This window comes from Triturus cristatus, chromosome 8, assembly GCF_964204655.1.
Source record: "Triturus cristatus chromosome 8, aTriCri1.1, whole genome shotgun sequence".
NCBI classification, from domain to species: Eukaryota; Metazoa; Chordata; class Amphibia; order Caudata; family Salamandridae; genus Triturus; species Triturus cristatus.
Window position 1 is genome coordinate 1,256,107,800 of NC_140591.1, and position 19,849 is coordinate 1,256,127,648.

General features: G+C 43.8%; 1 protein-coding gene and 1 long non-coding RNA gene across 3 annotated transcripts in view; both read left to right on the plus strand.

Annotated features, from left to right (window-relative positions):
- LOC146805677 (amine oxidase [flavin-containing] A-like) overlaps positions 1-19,849 on the plus strand; it is a 675,430-nt gene that overhangs the window by 387,473 nt on the left and 268,108 nt on the right. For both annotated transcript variants that reach the window (XM_085622952.1, XM_085622951.1), the window contains one exon: positions 19,512-19,653. In XM_085622952.1, the coding sequence (XP_085479078.1) occupies positions 19,512-19,653 (142 nt within the window). The remainder of the gene's footprint in view (positions 1-19,511; positions 19,654-19,849) is intronic.
- Positions 1,247-19,487, plus strand: LOC146805679 (uncharacterized). The gene is made up of 5 exons (XR_014967877.1): positions 1,247-1,496; positions 1,813-1,927; positions 17,666-17,732; positions 17,828-17,940; positions 18,042-19,487. It is a non-coding gene; the product is annotated as an uncharacterized LOC146805679 (long non-coding RNA).

A 19,849-nucleotide genomic window follows, 5' to 3' on the forward strand; every position in this document is an offset into this window, starting at 1 on the left:
GGTATATCAGCTATTATCAAAGTCTTGGCGGCGTTCATCTCTCAATTACATTTGGAATGCCTGGATATTTCTTTGTGAGGGCTATATCGGCCAGACCTGCACGAGCCTCTCGCGCCTCCAGGGTGACGTCTCATATGGCGTCTTGCCCCCTTCCCATAGTCGAAATACGCAAGCAGACTCCCCTTGAATGTATTTTTTTCGTAGGGGACATGTGGAAACCTCCCATAGCCCTTCCTCATCTGGGGAATAACACTGGGAATGCCTCTGTTCTCCATGAGGTTGCAAGAAAGAGAGCACCGAGGATTAAGGATCGTAGGGTCACAGGGAACAAGCGCTCGTTTCATCTTGTTCTGATTGAATTGAATCAAAAAATTCAACAAACTATCTATTCTGAGTGGCATTTGCTCAATCTTCGAGAAGATACTCCGAAGCTTGCCAAACCGATTTTTGCTTTTAGACCAACACAAGAATCTTCGGAATTTTTTAGTGAGGGCTAAATCCAATACCACTGATCAGTTCCTACAGAAGTCTATTATGGGAGATGCTCCCATCAAAGGCAACCACAGATGTGGTAAGTGTCAGGCGTGTGACAATGCGTTTGTCGCTGACCATATTGACATTAGAGGCAAACATATTAAATTAAACCAAATGACCAACTGCAGGACCACAAATGTAGTGTACTGCATAATGTGCCCATGCAATCTCCCCTATGTGGGCGAAACTGGTAGAGAGATTAGAACACTAATTGGTTAGCACAAATCAAACATTCTGACCTCTAAGACATCAGCTCCATTGGTTCATCATTGGCAACAAATGGGACATGAGGAGATGGACCTGAAATGGATAGTCCTAGAGAAGACGACTATTGTTAAAGGCCGTGATAGCAGTAAAAATCGTAAGACCAGGGAGGTGTTCTGGATTTTTTTTCTTGACTCTGAAAGACAAGGATTGAATGAATACACACCGTGGGAACAAGCTATTCGAGTTTGAGCCTTTCATTTCCACCTCTCATTGAGAGTATATTGCTTCAGATTTCTATTTTTTAGTTTTATTTTCGTTTGGTTTTATCTGTTGTTTCCTCCCCTTTTAATAATTGTAATTATTTTTTCTTGTCTGGATTTAGTTCTCTGTAATTCCAATATGGCGTCTGTAATTGCCCAGACAGCTACTGAATACGGACTAAAGCTGTCTATCACTATAGTCCTCTGTCTATCTTTAACGTGTTCTGAGTTTTCTGCAGAGTGTCATCCACTACGTAAATGCCAACCAGCCAATAAATGACCGGGTGACGGCGTCAGTCCTTCGTCTTCCGCTTTGAAGGTTTCCTGGAAACGGACGTCGACTTCTTTCTTTTGAAACTGGGATGCGTGTATTGTTGCCGCCATTTCAGCAGGTTAATGTGATATTCCTCCTGGTCTTTGGGACCCGCCGGGTAATCTTCCCTTGGTCGGAGTCCCCTTTATAACGATATGGCTGTACGATCTTGTTGGAATTAGGTAAGAATCCGGACTCTTGGCCTCTCTTTGTTTTTTGAGCATTTGCCATTATGGGTTTAATCGGGTTCACGCTGCTTGAGCGTTTTGGTCCCTTGTTATATTTTAACGGATATTGTCATATATTTTTCCTACTATAGTCCGCTTCGTGTAAGTTTGTCGGCCATAATTGATTATTGGTATAATCTATCTCTATTTTTATCTTCTTCTATATTTTTTTCACATCTTGTGATGTATGTGTCCAGGAGACTACCGTGACTGTATTGTATATATTTTTTGGGGTGCACGAGTCTACCTTGGTCCATTTATATCTCTACAGATTCTTGCATCGATATTTGCTGTCTAAGGCCACTACTACTATTTTGACAAGGGCATCCTGATTCCGATTTTGTTGTGTGGAGCTTCGTACGCTTCGGGGATACATTTAATTCCAGGTAAAACTTTAATCATCTCTGGCCGAATTTTCAAAAGGGTATTATCCATTTTGTATACCATTTGATCCCTCTTGCGCTCATTATCTTTTTCTTTTTCTATTCTTTGGTCCCTTTATAGATCTTTGCATTGTTTGGCCTTTGTTAGTCTGAATAGGCCTGTCATCAACGTCTGATCTACTATACGACATTATTGCTGAGATTAAGAGCATCTATTGAGCTCTTATCTATTCGACATTCTGTGAGTCAGTTTATGTTTTTGCTGCATTCTTGCCCTTTTTCTCTCTTTTTTCTATGTATTAGATCTAAGCATCTCTATTTATCTGTACTAGTATTGCTAGATCTTTAATTAATATAGAAATAGTGTGGTCAGGTCGATCTCTTTTGGGACTCACTGATTTCATGGTCTACTCCTGTTTGCACCATCTAAAGGGCATCTTGTTGTTGTTTTTTTGTTTTGGATCTTTCTGGGATCTTGGAATCTTTTAACACTCATGTTTTTTTCTGTGCACCACTTTCTTTAGATGGGAATCTGTGGAAACCGTAGTTTATTTACAATATTATTTATTACAGGGGGAATGCTTCAAATTGTGCAATATTTTGTTTTATAGAGTACTTGGAGCAGTCTCTTTTTCTGAATTATGTAGACTGTGGATACAGGTTATATCCATTATATACCTGTAAGATTTTCTTTGTTTCTTGGTCTTCCCCACTTCAGTGCTCTTCCCTATTCAGGGCCCTGAGGAAGGTGATGGCTACTTGTTAGCCCAGCACCGAAACGCGCGTCGGCACAGTGCAAGACTGGAACTAGTGGGCTGTACACCATTGAAATACTTGTTATATGTATAATAGCCATATACACCTATTCTGGTTTTCCGTCTTTTTTTATATATATATGTTTTGTTGTCTATACAATTGCTTCATTTGTTGAATGTGAGAATGTGGAGTGTCTGATTGGTGTGACTGATGTAAATATATGTGTTTGTATTTGTATATATTGTATTGTATAGAGCTCCTTCTGTGGGGATATGAGATATTGTTCATTTTACCATCTAATCAGTTTTGGTAAAAATTGTTTATTCCATTCTTAATTTATTCATTTTTATTGTATCTATGTTTTTGTTGTCTTCTTTGTCCTGTTGATTTGCTCCAATATATATAAATAAATAACAAAAAAAGAAATGTCTTTTGAAAATTAATTAAAATTTATGTATTCATATTTTCAAATAAATATTATATTTTATCTACTTTGCTGATATGTATTGTTAAGCTTTGCACTTTCCCCTGATTGAAATTCAGGTGTGGTTGTTACTGTTTTGGAGACGTAGTTTCGCTCCTTTATTATTAGGTGGCAGGTGACATCCTCCTCCCTTGTCCTGAGGGTGGAATTTCCTTTATTTGCTCCTCTGTGCTTGCCAGATCACTTAGCCCACTGGCATAGTGGCACTTGGAGCTGCCAGTTAGCTCCCCACAGGCTAGGAACCAGTCATTTTTAAAAGGGCTTCCACAATACAGAAAACTGGGCCAAGAGGTGGGAGAACACAGCCCTTCTTCATGTTGTCTATCAGGGTCCCGGATCAGTTCACCATGCTTTGTTCGGCAGTCAGCTCTGAGCACTGAGATGCGCTACCTTGGGTCTCCCGCATGACAGTAGGGTAGCGTTTTCTCCTCTGAGCTCTGGGAAGGAATCACAGCCAATCTTCAGTGCTCACTGTCCTAGGCCTTGCGCCCATCAGTAGTGGCAATATCAGCAGGCCTGCCGGGGTTGTGGTCTGGCACACGTGAACCGCTGTTACCCTGAGCTGGGCCCAGCCCTTTGACCACCAGTCTGGGGCTCTGGGAGCGCTGTCCTCGCAGCAGCAATCTGGGGCCGGGATTTCTTCCTCACAGGTGGTGCCCCTTCTCAAAGAGGGAGTTAAGACATCTGTCGACAGTTTGGAACCCCAGGGACATCGAGGCATGTGCTGAAATTTGCGCTGGCTCGGAGCTGAGATGAAAAACATCTAGATTGTCTGCCATCTTGACCAATAACCTTGGTTGACAGTTTTTGATATGATGCTTGACAGGCACATGATGGTGGAAGAAGAAGAGTTGATTGTCATTGGTGAACCTGTGGTGAGCGGACCCAAATGGGGAGTTCATATTGTATATGTTAAAAATAGGCGTCTCTGATTGCCAGAGGTAGGTACCTTTGTCCAAGTAGGGACCCTTGCTTCTAGTCAGGGTAAGGGGGATACACACTTTAGATAACCCCTGCTCACCCCCTTGGTAGCTTGACACAACCACACAGGCTTATCTCAAAGGCAATGTATAAAGTGCTTGTACTAAAAACACATAGTAGCACAGTGAAAACACCACAAATGGACGCCACACCAGTTTACAAGAATACGGTATCTTCATCTAAACCAAACAAGACCAAAACAACAAAAATGCAACATACATATGTCAGAATAGCACTTAAAAACAGTTACTTGCTGAAATAGCACTTGTAGAAACAAAGAGCTTCACCTGGGGCTATAACGACGTCATGACAGGCATAAATCCAAACTACGGTGCCGACCACAAGGTATACAGCATGGGGCACAGAGTAATACGGAACCCCAAACAACAGTACCTTGGAAAACGAAGTCTATGGATGATGCTCGGCGTAGTGGTGGTGAAGCGTTGGTGCTGAGGTCGAGGTCGGTTCCCTGGTTGCCACAGGGGAGGTGAGGCATCGTGTACGCGAGGAGGCGACATGACGAGTCCAGGACATGGGAAGACGGTGGAGGCTGCGGTGAGGAGTCAGTTCCGGTGAGGCGATGCGAGGTCGAAGAGTTTGTGAAGTCATCCTCATCGGTTATCGGCTCCGCAATAACGGGATGCAGGGGTGCTGGCGGGGACGGCGTCGGTACTAGCGCTGGCGTGGAAGAGGCCAATAACTGCAGGTGTCGAAGGGCGTCAGAGCTGCTGTGCAGGTGGGGCGCTGTGTGGTGCACTTCACGAGCGGTGACTTAGTGCACTTTGCGTTGTCACTGACGGCGTAGGGGATAGCTTTTCTTGCTTCATTTAGGTTTCTTCCAGCTCACAACAGCAGGAACAACCTCCAGAGGCCCAAAACTGAAATAGGCACCCCCTGGCAGATCAGAACTCCCAGCAGTGGAGTTCAGGGGAGCTGGTGGTGAAGTCTTTGTGTCCCTGAGACTTCAGAACAGGATGCCAACACACACAAACCTTTAGAGATTGTTCTTCAAGCAGGTTCTCAGCAAAGTTCCAGTCTTTGTACTCTCCCTTGGGAGAAGCAGGAACTGTAGTCCAACCCAGCAAAGCACACAGCAAAGGGGCAGTACTCCTCCGTACAGCTTCTCCTTGGCAAAAGGTTCCTCTTGAGTCCAGAAGTGATCTAATTCTCTGGGGTTTAAGGTCCACTAGTGTAGGAAGGTAGGATCCGACTGCATAGTTACCCCCACTTTTGGCCTGGTGTTTTGCTGGTTTTTGACTAGTCTGACTGGGATCCTGCTAATCAGGACCCCAGTCTATCTGCTTTCTCCCTAAAATGTATTGACATGTACTTAGGTACACTACAGATTGGATACTGGAGTGCCCTTATAAGTCCCTAGTATATGGTACACATGTACCCAGGGCATAGGTACCCCAGAGGCCTCCCATGGGCTGAAGCATGCATTATGCCTCCCATGAGAGGCCATGCAAAATGGAACTACAGGTCTGCCATTGCAGCCTGTGTAAGATGGTGCATGTACCACTTACTTTAGATATAGGTTTACTATATCTATAGGTCACTACACTCAAAAAGTATAAGTCACCCATATAGCACCCATATAGCAGCCCTTAACAATCCTGGAGGTAGGGTGCTGGGTTTTACATGAGAGGGTGCAACTGCATGAACAGAGCACCCCTGCAGCCTTCGGAGACCATTCTCCCGGGTTGTTAGTGACGCAGCCAGACATATAGGTAGAGGTGAATTAAATGCTCGCGTAAAAAGCTATCTCGAAGACGGCTGCAACAAACCATGCCGTGTTTGATATCAAACACCTTGGAATCATACCTCCACACCGGTAAGCGGTGTGGGAGGTATGGTTCCACCCTTCAGAAGCAAGCTTTGTGAGGTCCCTGGTCTTCCTGGGGCCAGCCTTCTCGACCCGGACAGCACAAAATGGTTTCTGATGACCCGAGACACATTTCTGCCCTCCTGCTGCTGAGCCAACTCGAGCAGGGGAAGGCAGCACAATAGGCATCCTGTCAAAGGGAGGTGTGACGACCTCCCTGACAGGGTTTAGTGTATTGGAGCTGGGTGAGTGCACTTCCAAAGTACCTGAAAGTCTGCACAGGGGGCATATTGGTGTTCCTGTGTATAGTCCAGCTCAAACCAGTTCTGGGAGCCGTTGGCTCCTGCTCTGGTTCAAAACTGTCCTGACCCTTCCCTGGGAGGGTCCTCTGAATCAGTCCATTCCTCTCCCATGGGTACAAAAGGACTTACCTGGCTGCAGGACCCTAGATTTAACGTGGGCAAGATTCTGAACAAGAAACCACTGACCTTCGACCATCTGGACACTCTGGACTTTGCTGGACTTCGACTGGGCCCGACTTAATCTCCCTCTCCATCCAAAGCATTGTCTGTGCCCATGCACCATAGAGGCTCTGTGCAGGACCTGTGGAGCATCAAGGACAACTGAAGTATCTCCCTTGGGGGGGAAGGAGTCACTCCCCTGTGTTTGCAGGCACCGTAAAGCAACTGACCAGTCTGCTGATCCTGAGCTCCTGCGGACTCTGAAGGCTCCAGCAACACAGGAGGTGGGTTCCTACATTCATTGAGGTAGAGCTTCCCTCTCACCAAATTTGAGGCCAGTATCCCTCGTGGGGACCGCATACTTCAAGCCCCTGTGCACCGCATACATTTGCACGTGCTTATGCTTCTTGGTATTCCCCAACTTTGCGCATTTGGCTGTCGATAGCCCCAACCTCTGTGCACATTTCGTACAAAGGACTTTGGCCTCTTCACACTCTGTGCCCTGCAAGCTGTTGTTTTGTGAAATTGCTAGAGGTCCCCTCGCGACACCTGTGCCTTCGGCCTGTGGGTCCATCTGAGGGACAATCTTGATTTTCTTGGGCTTCCCTGGTTGCTCCTGGCCTGCCCTGACTGCCCTTGCTGTGGTGAGTCCTCTGGTCTTTAACCTCTTAAATCACCATAAGGGTTGTTTGGACTGGTGCAAGGTGCCCACTTTAATTAGTGGACATCATATACCAGGCCAACTTCTCACAACTTGTTATATCCCATGGTGTCTTTGTTCTCTTTGTGGCAAGGGTCTCTGAGCCCAGTCCAAACCATTTCTGTCCTCTCTAGTGCAGCATCACTACAGGAGGTGGAAACAGCATTGTGTAGGTATTAGTGAACCTCCTCCCACCACTCTAATTGCAGCCAAGGTCTATTCAGCCCAGCTCTGAATCATCCAGGAAAGGCAGGACACACCTCAACCCCCTTAGTGGATGTCTGCAGTAAATGCACATCCCCAGCCCGTCAATCCAAAACCAGACAGTCAATACACAAACCAGAAGAGGCACACAGAATGGTTAAATAAGAAAAGTCCTACTTTCTAAAAGTGGCATTTTCAAACACACAATTTAAAAACCATCTCCCTAAAAAGATGTGTTATTACATTGAGTTCAGTGAGCCTAAACTCAATTTCTCTATCTTGTCCCAGCGAAAAGTAAACTGTAACTTCAAATGTGATCAGTCTTTCTGTCTGAACCTCCATGTGACCTACTATTTAGTATCAGCCACATAGTGTGGTTTGATTAGATCAATGGAGATGAATCTCTTTTCTTTTTTGCCGGCAAGGGGAGAAGAAGTACTGTTCTTGTTTCTTCGACAGCCAGTACAGGTACAGGCGTTCTATAAGATGGCGCAAGTTCTTTCTTGTCCACAATCTTTTCTCTGACCAGATCCCCAATCTTTGGGACCCAGGCAGGTCGTGCCTGACTGTTTTTAATTCCCCAGTGGAGGTGCGTTTTACTTGGACGTTGCTTTGTAGCGCCCGAAATTCATTGCGTTCCCTTAAAATAGCCAGACGGTTATCGATGTCAAACTGTTTTTCATTCACCACTGTGCTGCCACAATCGAGGTCGGGTACCCACATTCTTGACCCAAATAGGACCTCGTAAGGAGTACGGCCTCCTAGGGAACTTCTTGGTATGTTAGTAAGTGCCCTCTAGTCCCCATATAGGTGATTGCTTTAAGTCCCGGTTTATCCTTTCTACAATCGAGTTTCCCTTGTAATGATACGGAGAGGAGTACCGCAATGCTACACCCAAAATTCCCATGGCTTCCTTGTAAGCCCAAGAGCTAAACGTGGGGCCACAGTCAGAATGTAATGTGCCAATTGCGAATGTCCTTTTGAAGACTCGCAAATCCTTTAACAGTTCGGGCGTCAGCCGAGCGCGAAGGCCAAACCCACAGAAACCTAGAGCATGAATCCACTGCCACCAAGATGTACTTGTAAGCCCTGTCAGATTGTAGGAGGCCGCAGTGGTCCAAATGAACACATGTGGGTGGTCTTTCTGATATCAGCAACGGCGTCTGTGGTGGACGTGCTACGGTTGACCCCTTCATCTGCTGACAAATGTTGCACTCATGGACAAATGCTTTTGTCTGTTTTGTTAAATCTCGACACCAATAGCATTGTTTCAGTAGTAAAACTGTCACAGTAATCCCTGTGGATGCTGAACCCAGACCCTCGTGTGCAGCTAGAATTAACCCTAATCCTTGAATCATGTATGGTATTATTCTATCCCTCACTCCTGGAATTTGAGCATACGGAATAGTTTGTGCATCTAACTTGTAGGAGTACTTGAGTTGAAAGCCTTTTGGCACGGCTGAGCTGTTTTTGCGTGAAGCAATAACAGCTACAATTATATCTCTGTATATTCTCGTACGAGAACGAGTGATTGCAGCAACGGCAGCAGTTCGCACTGTCTCCTTCACTGCTTCATCAACCAATGAATGCCCTTCAATGTGTATGTCAACACGTTGATGACTCAGTGTATGAATCACGTGAGCCCACGGCAAGTCTTTTATCACCTCTGCCACTTGTTTCCCAAAGCAGTTTATGCTTTATTGTGCAACCTTTTGAGTCTTTAAACCTATTCTGACCCCAGTAGTGAAGATATTCATTATACGACTGGGCACAGTAAAATTAATTGCACACTATTAGTGTGGGGAATTCCCGATCCGTATTTATTAGTGCCAGTAACAGGGCTTTTAATTCTGCCAGCTGTGCCATGCAGTCTCCTAAAGACTGCGTCTTTGTCTTTTACAATCGCACAAGATGCGCTGTATTGCTGTTTACTTTCTATGGCAGACTGAGCAGAAACATCAGTGTAAATAATGTATTCATACTGATCTAGAGGCATTATCTCATTCAGGGGGAGAGAATATTCTGCAGAAATGCTTGTGTTTGTAATATAGAATCAAATTTGTAGTCTACATCTGTTGGAGTAAGAGAATTAGACCATTGTATCCATCGTTGATGAAGTGCTTTTGCGTTTGGAATGCTAGCTTTCATGACAGCCTCTAAGGTTGGTACTGGAGTCGCAACAATTATCCGTTTCCCCGGAGCCAGTGCTCTTTCTCTCACTACAGCTGTCTGTACTGCTATTAAAATCTTCTCAGTAGATGCAAAGCGCATCTCAGCGTTTGTGTACAGATGTAATTTGTATTGTATGCAATCGGGACAGTTTCACCTCTATTGAAGGTTAGGTAAGTGTATCCTAACTGACCTGCGATTACACCAATCACCAAGGTTGTGGTGTTTACACATGTGTGTAACTGTTTTGAAGCTATCATGTCAGCTTGTAAGGAACGGAGGATATCTGTGTGTTCCTTTGTCCAAAGTTTAGTTGAAAAATCAGGTCTGAATGAATCATAGAAAGGTTTTTCTTTTTCTGCTTAATCCGAAACGTATGTTCTGCCTAAATTTAGGAATCTCAATGTGAATTGTAAATTTTTAAGAGTTTTTGGAAGTTGGAGCAGCACACACTTTTCAAAAAAGTTAGCTGCCAGGCTTTTCCCTTCAATTGAGAGCTCATAACCCAGAAAAATAGTACATTGAGGTGTGAAATTTCTGATTTTTTAAAGTTAAACTTGTAGCCCTCAGAGGCGAACCCCAAATTATGTTGTTCACCCTGGTCAAGTGATCCAATAAATCATCATCCATCAGATAGATATCATCTAAATAGGACAATGCCTCCTCATCAAAATTTTGAAGCAACTCTGTTACTCTTGCTGAGAACAGCCCTGGGCTATTCTTATACCCTTTGGGCAGACGACAGAATTGACGGTGAGAGCCTAGTGATGAAAATGCTGTCAAATGTCTGCTTTCAGGTGCTATATTCTGGCCGAAAAGTCAATTTCAGATATCTAGCGTTGTTTTTTACTTTTTCCGCACAATGTTATTCACTAATGTAGCACTATGTGCATTTTGTACCGCAAATGTCTTTGTGCATGTATTCAAATGTCTGTAGTCTAAAACTAGACAATATGAACTATCGGGTTTCATTACGGGAAACAAAGAATTATCCATGGAAGCGGTGCAATTCTCTATTACCCCTTGATATTCAAGTTGATTCAAGATCTCCCTGACTTGTTTTTTTGCGTCATGTTTTATTGGCTACTGTCTCTGTGGAGTTGGAGTACTTTTTACTGGGATTACTTGGTGAGATGACTCAGCATCTCATCTTACATGATTGCAGTACAATGGAGGAGCTAATGCTACCACCCACTCCTGCGCGTATTAATGTTTCAGTGATTCTGGAACGAGGTCAGAGAAAGCTGGTAAAATCACTGTTTCTCCTTTCGGGCAATCCATAAAAAATTCAGGCGGCCAATCTTTTTCTGCTAAAAGAATGTTGTATCCAAAAGACAGGTTTTCCCAAAAGACACCTTTCACTTTCCTTGGTATGTCCCCCTTCAAACGGACTGTTATTTTGTTTAACTGATGTGGGACACTTACCCTAGTATTAGGTGTTTCCACCGTCATATGCTCATTCAACACCACTGTCACCAGAAATTCCATCAGGTTCTGGCGAGCTATTGTTACTTCTGCTGTGCTTTCTAGCATCGTCAGAGCCCATTCCCCGTTCCGAGTCCTCAGCAGCCTGGGCTTTTCTTATTTTAAGGCCAGCTACTTTCTTCCTTTTAAATTGAGGTTTTGATTTTGTTTTTCTTAGTTTTTGATATATTAGTCTGAAATACGATGTGTATCTCTGGACTTTGTTCGTTCTTCTGATCTGTGTATTAGTATCCTGATAGCTGTCAGGTTTTTTTAATATTATCACGATTCCTAAGGTTGTACCTCCTTTCAGAGGGCTCCTGTTGAGGATACCTACCCCTTTATTGTGAACTATTCTCTATATTTTTTTGTTTTTTATTTTTCCATTTCTTCTTGGAAAAATCAGGTGCCTGCTTGGTATTATCCTGTTCAGGACCACCCATGAGTTGAGGTTTTGTTGCTCTAGCTCCCAAATTAGCTCTACCTAATTCGGCATATGTATCTTCGATAATTTTAGGTAATTCACGCTCCTGTTGTACAGGAGTGAAATCCATCAGGCATTGGCATATTCCCACCGCTGTTGCCTCTCCTTTTATGTTTACCAACATAATTGTGGAAACCTGGGCACACTTTCATTCCCAAGTTCTGAGCAGGATCTGCTCCATACTCATTCTGGATCTGTCTCAATACATCTGGTATTACTGCTATTGAAGGGATTCCATGAGTTCTGGTATAAATAGCAGCAAAAAACTGTACCCCAGGAGGTACAGTCCTCTAGTGGATGAGCTATTCCCATTGGCAGGCATATTGTTAGCATCCTGTGTTTCTCTTGCAGGCCTGTGTGGGAACACTGCCTCTAACTATGTAATTTCCTGAGCTATCCAGAATAGAATCGGCGTTCAGTGTGCAATTTGCCCATAACTGCTTTCAGTGTTTGTGGAGTAATTCTAGTTGCAGTATCATGTATTTGTCCTGCTGGTGTAAACCTTGTCGGTTGAAGTGTGGGAGTTCTCATAACGAACTGTGTAGATTTCTATAAAGTTTTATTACTTCTTTGTGTAGTGGAAGTAAGTCTGTGGCATTGTGTCAATGTCTGGATGCGGCGTGTAAGCCGCTAGATCCGGCCAAGTCGCTCCATCTCTGCTGAGCGGACCGAGTCTTACTTTATCTGTTGTGTATGGGAGGGCACCTTTAAACCAGTTTATATGTTCCTGGTAACTGAGCGGAACTTCAATGTCCTCATACGACAATATTCTTCTGGTATTTCATCCGGAATATAAGAATGAAATGCTCTTGTGCGTGCATCTGCAGGTGGGAATTTGAGCCACAAATAGAATACCTCTGTCCTGAATGACTTGTGTGCCTCAATCATGAATGTTACAGTCCCACCTAATGCTGGGACTCCAAACTCTGCTAGTTTTCAGCAGAGTGCATTTCTGACATTTTCTGAAATGTTTATCTCACCGTCTTGTTCCTCATTCCCTGCTGTGTTCGCTTGTGATGCTGGCGCAGTTTCATCTTGGACAGACATTGTGAAAATAGTTTCAAGGAAAAGGAGATAAGGTTTTATGCACAGTGTAGGGAACAACAATCCTTCAGGCTTGAATAAACCTACAGCCAACACTTACGATATGCCTACTCAGCTGCAGCGGATTTTCCCTCCCCACTCCCGACGTATCTGGGTAGATGTGAGTTGGGGTCTCTGAGAAAGCACAACTGAACTACTCAGATTTTACCATTAAATAAGAACCAAACCAATGTTAGTTGTGCCATGTCGTGTAGTTCCTATAAATTTATATAGGATCTGCGCGTTTAGACAACATAAACTGTGTGATAGGTGTCCAGACTGATTCCAGAGACCCCCACCGGATATGTTCGCCTGTATACCAGCTACCTCACAGTGCCACCATGAACTCCTCTTACCAAGGAGTGAATAGTTTCTGGCAACTATCGAACATGACAACCCTGACCCCTGAGGGATCATGGAAACAATACAGTACTTTTCACTCAGTCACTCGTGCGCACTTTGTCTCAGAGAGATTCACAGAATAAACAATGGGAACGTTTTCAATAAGCATTTATTGAGCCAGTGTCATTGTAGTGTAAAATATGTGTGCTGTAACAACCATAAGACAGAAACAGATATAAATGATGTTGAGCACCAAAAGAGTAAATGGATGGTAGATTTCTACCATAGTGCTAAAACAATAGATATACGCAGGTATATAGACACATGACAGTAAAACTATGTACCTCTACGATGCTAATCCTAACTAGATCTACCTAAATGTACCTAGCATGTATGTAGGTGTATTGCCAAGAATCCCCATAGGAAATAACCAACCCCATTACCTGGTTTGAGAGAATGAAGGACCCCGTCTTGGTCACAAACCGCCACCCCCCAAGGGATGTCAGACCACTGCGTGCTGGAGTGTCTGCATGCAGGAACCTCGGCGTCTCGCGTCAGTGTGTCAGCATGGAAGTCTTTCTCCTCTCCTTGCCCTAGCAAAGATAGGGTGCTTATATACCCAAAAGGTACCCTCACGCTTTGCTGTGTCATGCCGGCAGAGGATGATGAATGGGATGACCCTTATACATAGTTATTATGCAGAAGACGCAGAAGATGGTAATCCCACTGTGATTCTGAGAATCCTCATGCATAATAAACTAGGCTAGTTTTCGGAGAAAACCACACAACATTTATGCATCACCTAACTATCTAAAAAGTCAGCACTAACCCGTTATGTAGTACAATGGCACGGGAAATGTAGGTGAAAGGTTAGGTGGCTACCTTAGCCTATATTGGGGGACATTACAAATAATAACAAATTCAAGCTTTCTAAAAGATCTAAACTTTCCGCTGTACTGCTCAGGTGTGACCCATACCTGAGGCATAAAACCTCCTTCATATTGGGATAGGGGAGAGTACCTGCCTCCTCCAAAGGTGTAAGGGTGTTTCTCCCATTGGCCTCAAAGTGTTTCCACAGGCCCGCCCCCAATGATTTTCAGGGACCTCATTCATACACAGTGCTGCCTCATAAGATGCAAACCAAGCATAAATATCCTCTCCCTTCTGGAAATTCTGCACTAGATCTTTGGGAATGTAGACCTTCCCACCAGATTGAACTGGCTGTATGCTGCCACCATTTGTACTGGACTCCACCTGTCTGACCTTGATGTCCAGCTCTCTCATGCTCAATTCATGTGCCTAAAGCAACTCCCTTTCTTCCAAGGCAAGGGTAGCTTCTTTGTTTTTTCAATTTCCAGTTTCCTCATCTAGAGCTTCAGCAGCTCCAATTCATGATTTATGACCCTTTGCCTCTTCTCCATTTCCTCTGGAGGCAGATTTCTGGAAGATCAAACGATGCCAGCCATAGAGGCTTCTCTTCCTACAAGCAAATCTTGGGACACAAAGTCCCCTTCTTGCAAATCCACATCCACAACTGCACCCCCTGTCTCCCCAGCTTCTCTGGCTTTCCCACCAGCCACTCAAGGCCTTCTGTAGCTACTCTTTCCTAGAGGCGCTCTTCATGGGGCATCCAAAGCTTTTGCAAAATTGTCTGAATTGATCCACTTTGTATGTAAGCAACATTCCAATATCAAACTCCAATTCTACAACATCTTCTGCTGGTTTACCAATTAGAGACATGGTGCATGGATACTTTAAGGGTCAATCAAAAATGGAACCAAAAATACAGTATGCGGTTGCATAGTGGTCTGCACTAAACTTGTGGCGTACACCAATCACTGTGGGTCAAGTACACATGCAAGTTCAATCCTCACCGCTGACCACCAATGTTAGAAATGGAGTCTCTAATTGGCAGAGGTAGGTACCTTTGTCCAAATAGGGACCCATGCTTCTAGCCAGGGTAAGGGGAATACACATTTTAGATAACCCCTGCTCACCTCCTTGGTAGTTTGGCACGAGCAGACAGGCTTATCCCAAAGGCAATCTGTAAAGTACTTGTACTGAAAACACACAGTAACACAGTCAGATGCCACAAATGGACACCACTCCAGTTTAGAAAAATACAGTATCTTTATCTAAACCAAACAAGAACAAAACAACAAAAATCTATCATACACATATCAAAATAGCACTTAAAAACAGTTACTGCAATAGCACTTGTAGAAACAAATAACGCTACCTGGAGCTATTACGACGTCGTGACAGACAAAAATCCAAAGTACGGTGCCCACAGTGAGCTGTGTGGTGTCGGGCAGGGTGTCATACGGACCCCCAAACAACAGTACCTTGGAAATTGAAGTCTATGGACGATGCATGGCATTGGGGAGGTGAGGCGTCGGTGCCGAGGTTGAGGCCCGTCCATGGTTGCCATGGGGTAAGTGAGACTTTGTGTCTCTGAGGAGGCTACGTGTCGAGTTCAGGACAGGGGAAGATGGCGGCGTCAGCGGTGAGAGGCCAGTTCTAGTGAGGCATTGCAAGGTTGAATAGTTCGTGAAGGCACCCTGGTCGGTTATCGACTCCGCGATGATGGATGGAGGTGCTGGCAGGGACGGCGTTGGTGCCAGCGGTGGCATCGGGAAGGCCAATAACTGCAGGCATCAGCAGGTGTTGAAGGGCATCAGAGCTGTGGTGCAGGCGGGACGGTGCATCATGCAGTTCACGAGCGTTTGGCATAGTTTTTCATGCTTCTTTTAGGTTTCTTCCAGGTCCCAACAGCAGGAATATCCCCCAGAGGCCCAAAACTGGAATTGGCACCTACTGGCAGATCAGAACTCCTATCAGTGGAGTTCAGGGGAGCTGATGGTGAAGTCTTTGAGTCCCTGAGACTTCAGAACAAGCGGCCATCAAACACAGGCCCTTGGAAATTCTTCTTCAAGCAGATTCTCAGCAAAGTTCTGGTCTTTGTGGCAGAAGCAGCAACTGCGGGCCAACCCAGCAAGGAACACAGCAAAGGGGCAGCACTCCTCCTTACAACTCTCCAGCTCTTCTCCTTGGCAAAAGGTTCCCCTTGAGCCCAGAAGTGATCTAATTCTCTGGGGTTTAAAGTCCTCTACTTATTACCCATTTTGTCAGTGCTGTCTCTGTGGCAAGGGTCTCTGAGCCCAGTTGAAACCAGTTCTGTCCTCTCTAGTGCAGCATCACTACAGGAGCTGAAGACAGCATTGTGCAGAGGAGACACTGCCTATTCAGGTGTAAGTGAAACTCCTCCCACTGCTCTAAATGCACCCAAGGTCTATTCAGCTCAGCTCTGATTTACCCAGGAAAGGCAGGTCACACCTCAACCCCCCCCCTTGTGGCTGTCTACAGTGAATGTACATCCCCAGCCCCTGCCACTCCAAAACCAGACAGTCAATGCACAAAGCAGCAGAGGCACACAGAATGGTAAATAAGAAAATGCCTACTTCCTAAAAGTGATTACCTGAGCCCTCAAATTGCTTTCAGCATATGTTTTTTGGCTAAAATGATCAACAAACTGAACTTTTTTTTGATCAGGTTTTTATTAACCCGTGTTATTTTCTAAATAATTCATTTGTTTTCTGAAAATTCATAGAGAAAGACATGTTGTCATAATTTTATGGAATTATGGACAAATTCAATATCCAATACTTTGATTCCTCTTCATGGCAAACAGTGGTCTTTGTTAAGTGCAATCAAAGTTTTGCAAGTATTGGGCAGAAAATAGCGAGGGCTGATATCTTTCCCAAAAAGGCTAAAAGCGTTTTGCTCACACAGTGACAACTCAAATCTATCGAGGGCCAGAAGAACTGCGGCAATTGTGCTGCTTGCAATACGTCTGTAGAAGGTATTGAATTTGTCCATAATTCCATAAAATGGAAACATATTGCGTTTACAAATTGCAAAACCAAGAATGTGGTTTATGCTATTGTGTGCCCATGTAATAAGGTATACATAGGCAAAACAAATCAACAAGTCAATCAGAGGATTACCCAACATCGCTCCCGCATTAAGAAAAAGGTGCTAACTGCACCGATGATTGAGCACTTTATTGCTAAGTCTCATAGCGAGAACGACTTTAAGTGGACAGTCGTCTTTTCCCTCAATGTATCAAAACATGTGATGGATGTGGATAGTCTCTTACTCCAGAAAGAGACGTATTTGATTTTGAAATTTGATAGTGCTTCAACAGGTCTTAACACAATGACTAAGCTCTTGAGAGTGTGAAATATCGTAAGATTTTTTTGTATTTACATGAACATGTACTGATATATAATTTAGTTCCAAACTGCGGTCGTTACATGACATGCTCGCATATTAAGGACTACGTGTCCCAGAATGCACTATGAACATCAGTTCCTTTCAATGACTCATGATTGGTTCTTTACTATAATACTACAATACCCAAGTGCCTCAGGTTCTCCCAATAAGTATTGGTGGTTGTGTAAACGCTAACTGCCTGCCTCTCAGAGCGAGTGCACCAGTGGAATATGTACCATTCAAGTCAGCTCCTAACTTTTGGTAAGCCCCCGGCACATCAATTTTTACATTTTAAAACGTGTCATGCTTGCGAGCGGTTTGACTAAATTTGAAAAAACCCTCTGTTTTCAGTAATGCACTACACGACGTGGGGGGTCAGCTGCAGTGAATTTGCGGGCTACTTCTGTGGGAGGTTTCTCCAGAGGTAAGCCGATACTGACATTGCGTTCAGCTTGTGTATTAGTACGTACCACAATAGGGTAGAGAATTAATCTCGTAAATGTTTGTCCGCAGTAACGAGCGTTAGGAAGAAACAGAGGAGAGGCGGAGAATGGCTTGAGATCGGCAGCTGCTTTTTCAGGTACGCGCACTGGCAGCCAGTATGCTGTCCCCCAAAAAAACCTTTAATTAAAGTAGGAATTTCGTTAGAACAACATTGGTGGTTTTGTTTTACAGAAACGCTGAAGGGCACTGACTATTAACGGTGGCACATCCAGGCAGAGGGCACACAGCTCAGGTCTCCAACAAATGATTCATAATCGGGAGACGACAAGATAACTTAACGCCAGGTATTTTTTGCAGAGTCTAGGCAATAAAGATTGGTGCTTACGTTTAAAGGAGAAAGTATGGAGCACGAATAATAGCAATATTGTGTTTAATATTGTTTTAGATAAACCAACATTACACGTAGGAATGAAGTCCAGTGCGAATCTAGAAATTCAGAAGCCCCGATGAGAGTGCTTGTATCGTGAGGATCAGGATTCGAAACACGTTGGCATTTTTTCCACTGAGGAACTTAAATCAAATATTCGCAGACACCGATGGAGTTTAATTGTTTTTCCCTACCTGCAAAATATCGTTCCCTTTGATCGCAAAAGATGATTATGAAGTTCTGATGAATTATATACTGTGAAGATTAATTGTGAAATTGTGCAAAGATAATAAGTTGCTTAATGTACTTTTTAGTTGTTATTAGTTTGATTTTGGCTTGTCATTTTGAGTAATGTGAAATGTGTATTGTCTACTATGTGAATTAAGTGGTTGAATGTTCTTTTGAATATTGTATGTAATTTTCTTGATATGACAACATGTCTTTCTCTATGAATTTTCAGAAAACAAATGAATTATTTAGAAAATAACACAGGTTAATAAAAACCTGATCAAACAAAAGTTTAGTTTGTTGATCATTTCAGCCTAAAAACATATGCTGAAAGCAATTTGAGGGCTCAGGTAATTACGTTTTTCTTGTCAAATTTACGGCCCTACCTGACCCGTGTCCCATCGGGCCTATCTCCTCTTTTGTCCATACTTCCTAAAAGTGGCATTTTCAAACACACAATTTATAAACCATCTCCCTAGAAAGATGTGTTATTAAATTCTGACTTCAGAGAGCCTTAACTCCATTCCTCTATCTTGTCCCAATGGTAAATAATGCTTGTAAAATGTTACAAAGTAACTCCCATGTTAGCCTATGGGACAGATAGCCTTTCAATAGTGAAAAACGAAATTGGCAGTATTTCACTATCAGGACATGTAAAACACACCAGCAAATGTTCTACCTTTTACCTACACTGCACCCTTCCCATGGGGGCACCTTGGGCCTACCTGAGGGGTGTCTTACATGTAAGAAAACAGAAGGTTAGAGGCACTTGCCAGGTCGACATGGCAGTTTAAAACTGCGCGCAGACACTGCATTGGCAGGTCTGATATACTTTTACGGGGCTACTTATGTGGGGGGCACAATCAGTTCTGCAGGCCCACTAGTAGCATTTTTAGAAGTCCTGGGCACACTTAGTGTACTTGCCTATGGGCTTACCAGTAAATCAAATATGCCAATCAGAATAACAATTTACACAGGGAACACATGCACTTTGACACTGATCAGCAGTGGCTGAGTGTCCAAGGCATCTAAGCCAGCAAAAAATAAATCTAGCACATCATAAAAAATATAGGGGGTAGAAGCAGTATACCAGTTGATTATTGCTTGTTTCACATGCTTGAGTCACATAACCATAATACCACAGAAATCAATGCAATGCGTAACTCTGTATGGTCTATTGTATAGTGGTTGCTGAAGAGTGAGCAAGACGGTGAACATGGTTGGTTAATATGCCTGCTCTCTAATTCTCTTTCTGCACAGTGCTGCAAAACGCTTTGCTACTCTCTTTGTGAATGTCAATGTTACCAGTGAGACCCACCAAGTTTCTGCCCTCTGGTTCCTATGGTACGTGAAGCTCTGCGGTGGACCGAACCGAATATTTTCAGTCACCAATGGGGGACAGGTACAGTGATTTGCTCACTTCTTTAGCCACCTACATATGGTTGCATTTTTTAAAGTACTAATGCAGTCCTTCTACGCTAGTGCTTGACGGCACATATACAGTGTTCTGTATAAACATTAGAGCACACGGAACACTTCCGAAGTTGGCTCTACATCCTTACAGACTTCACCCTGCTTGTCCAAAATATATATTGTAT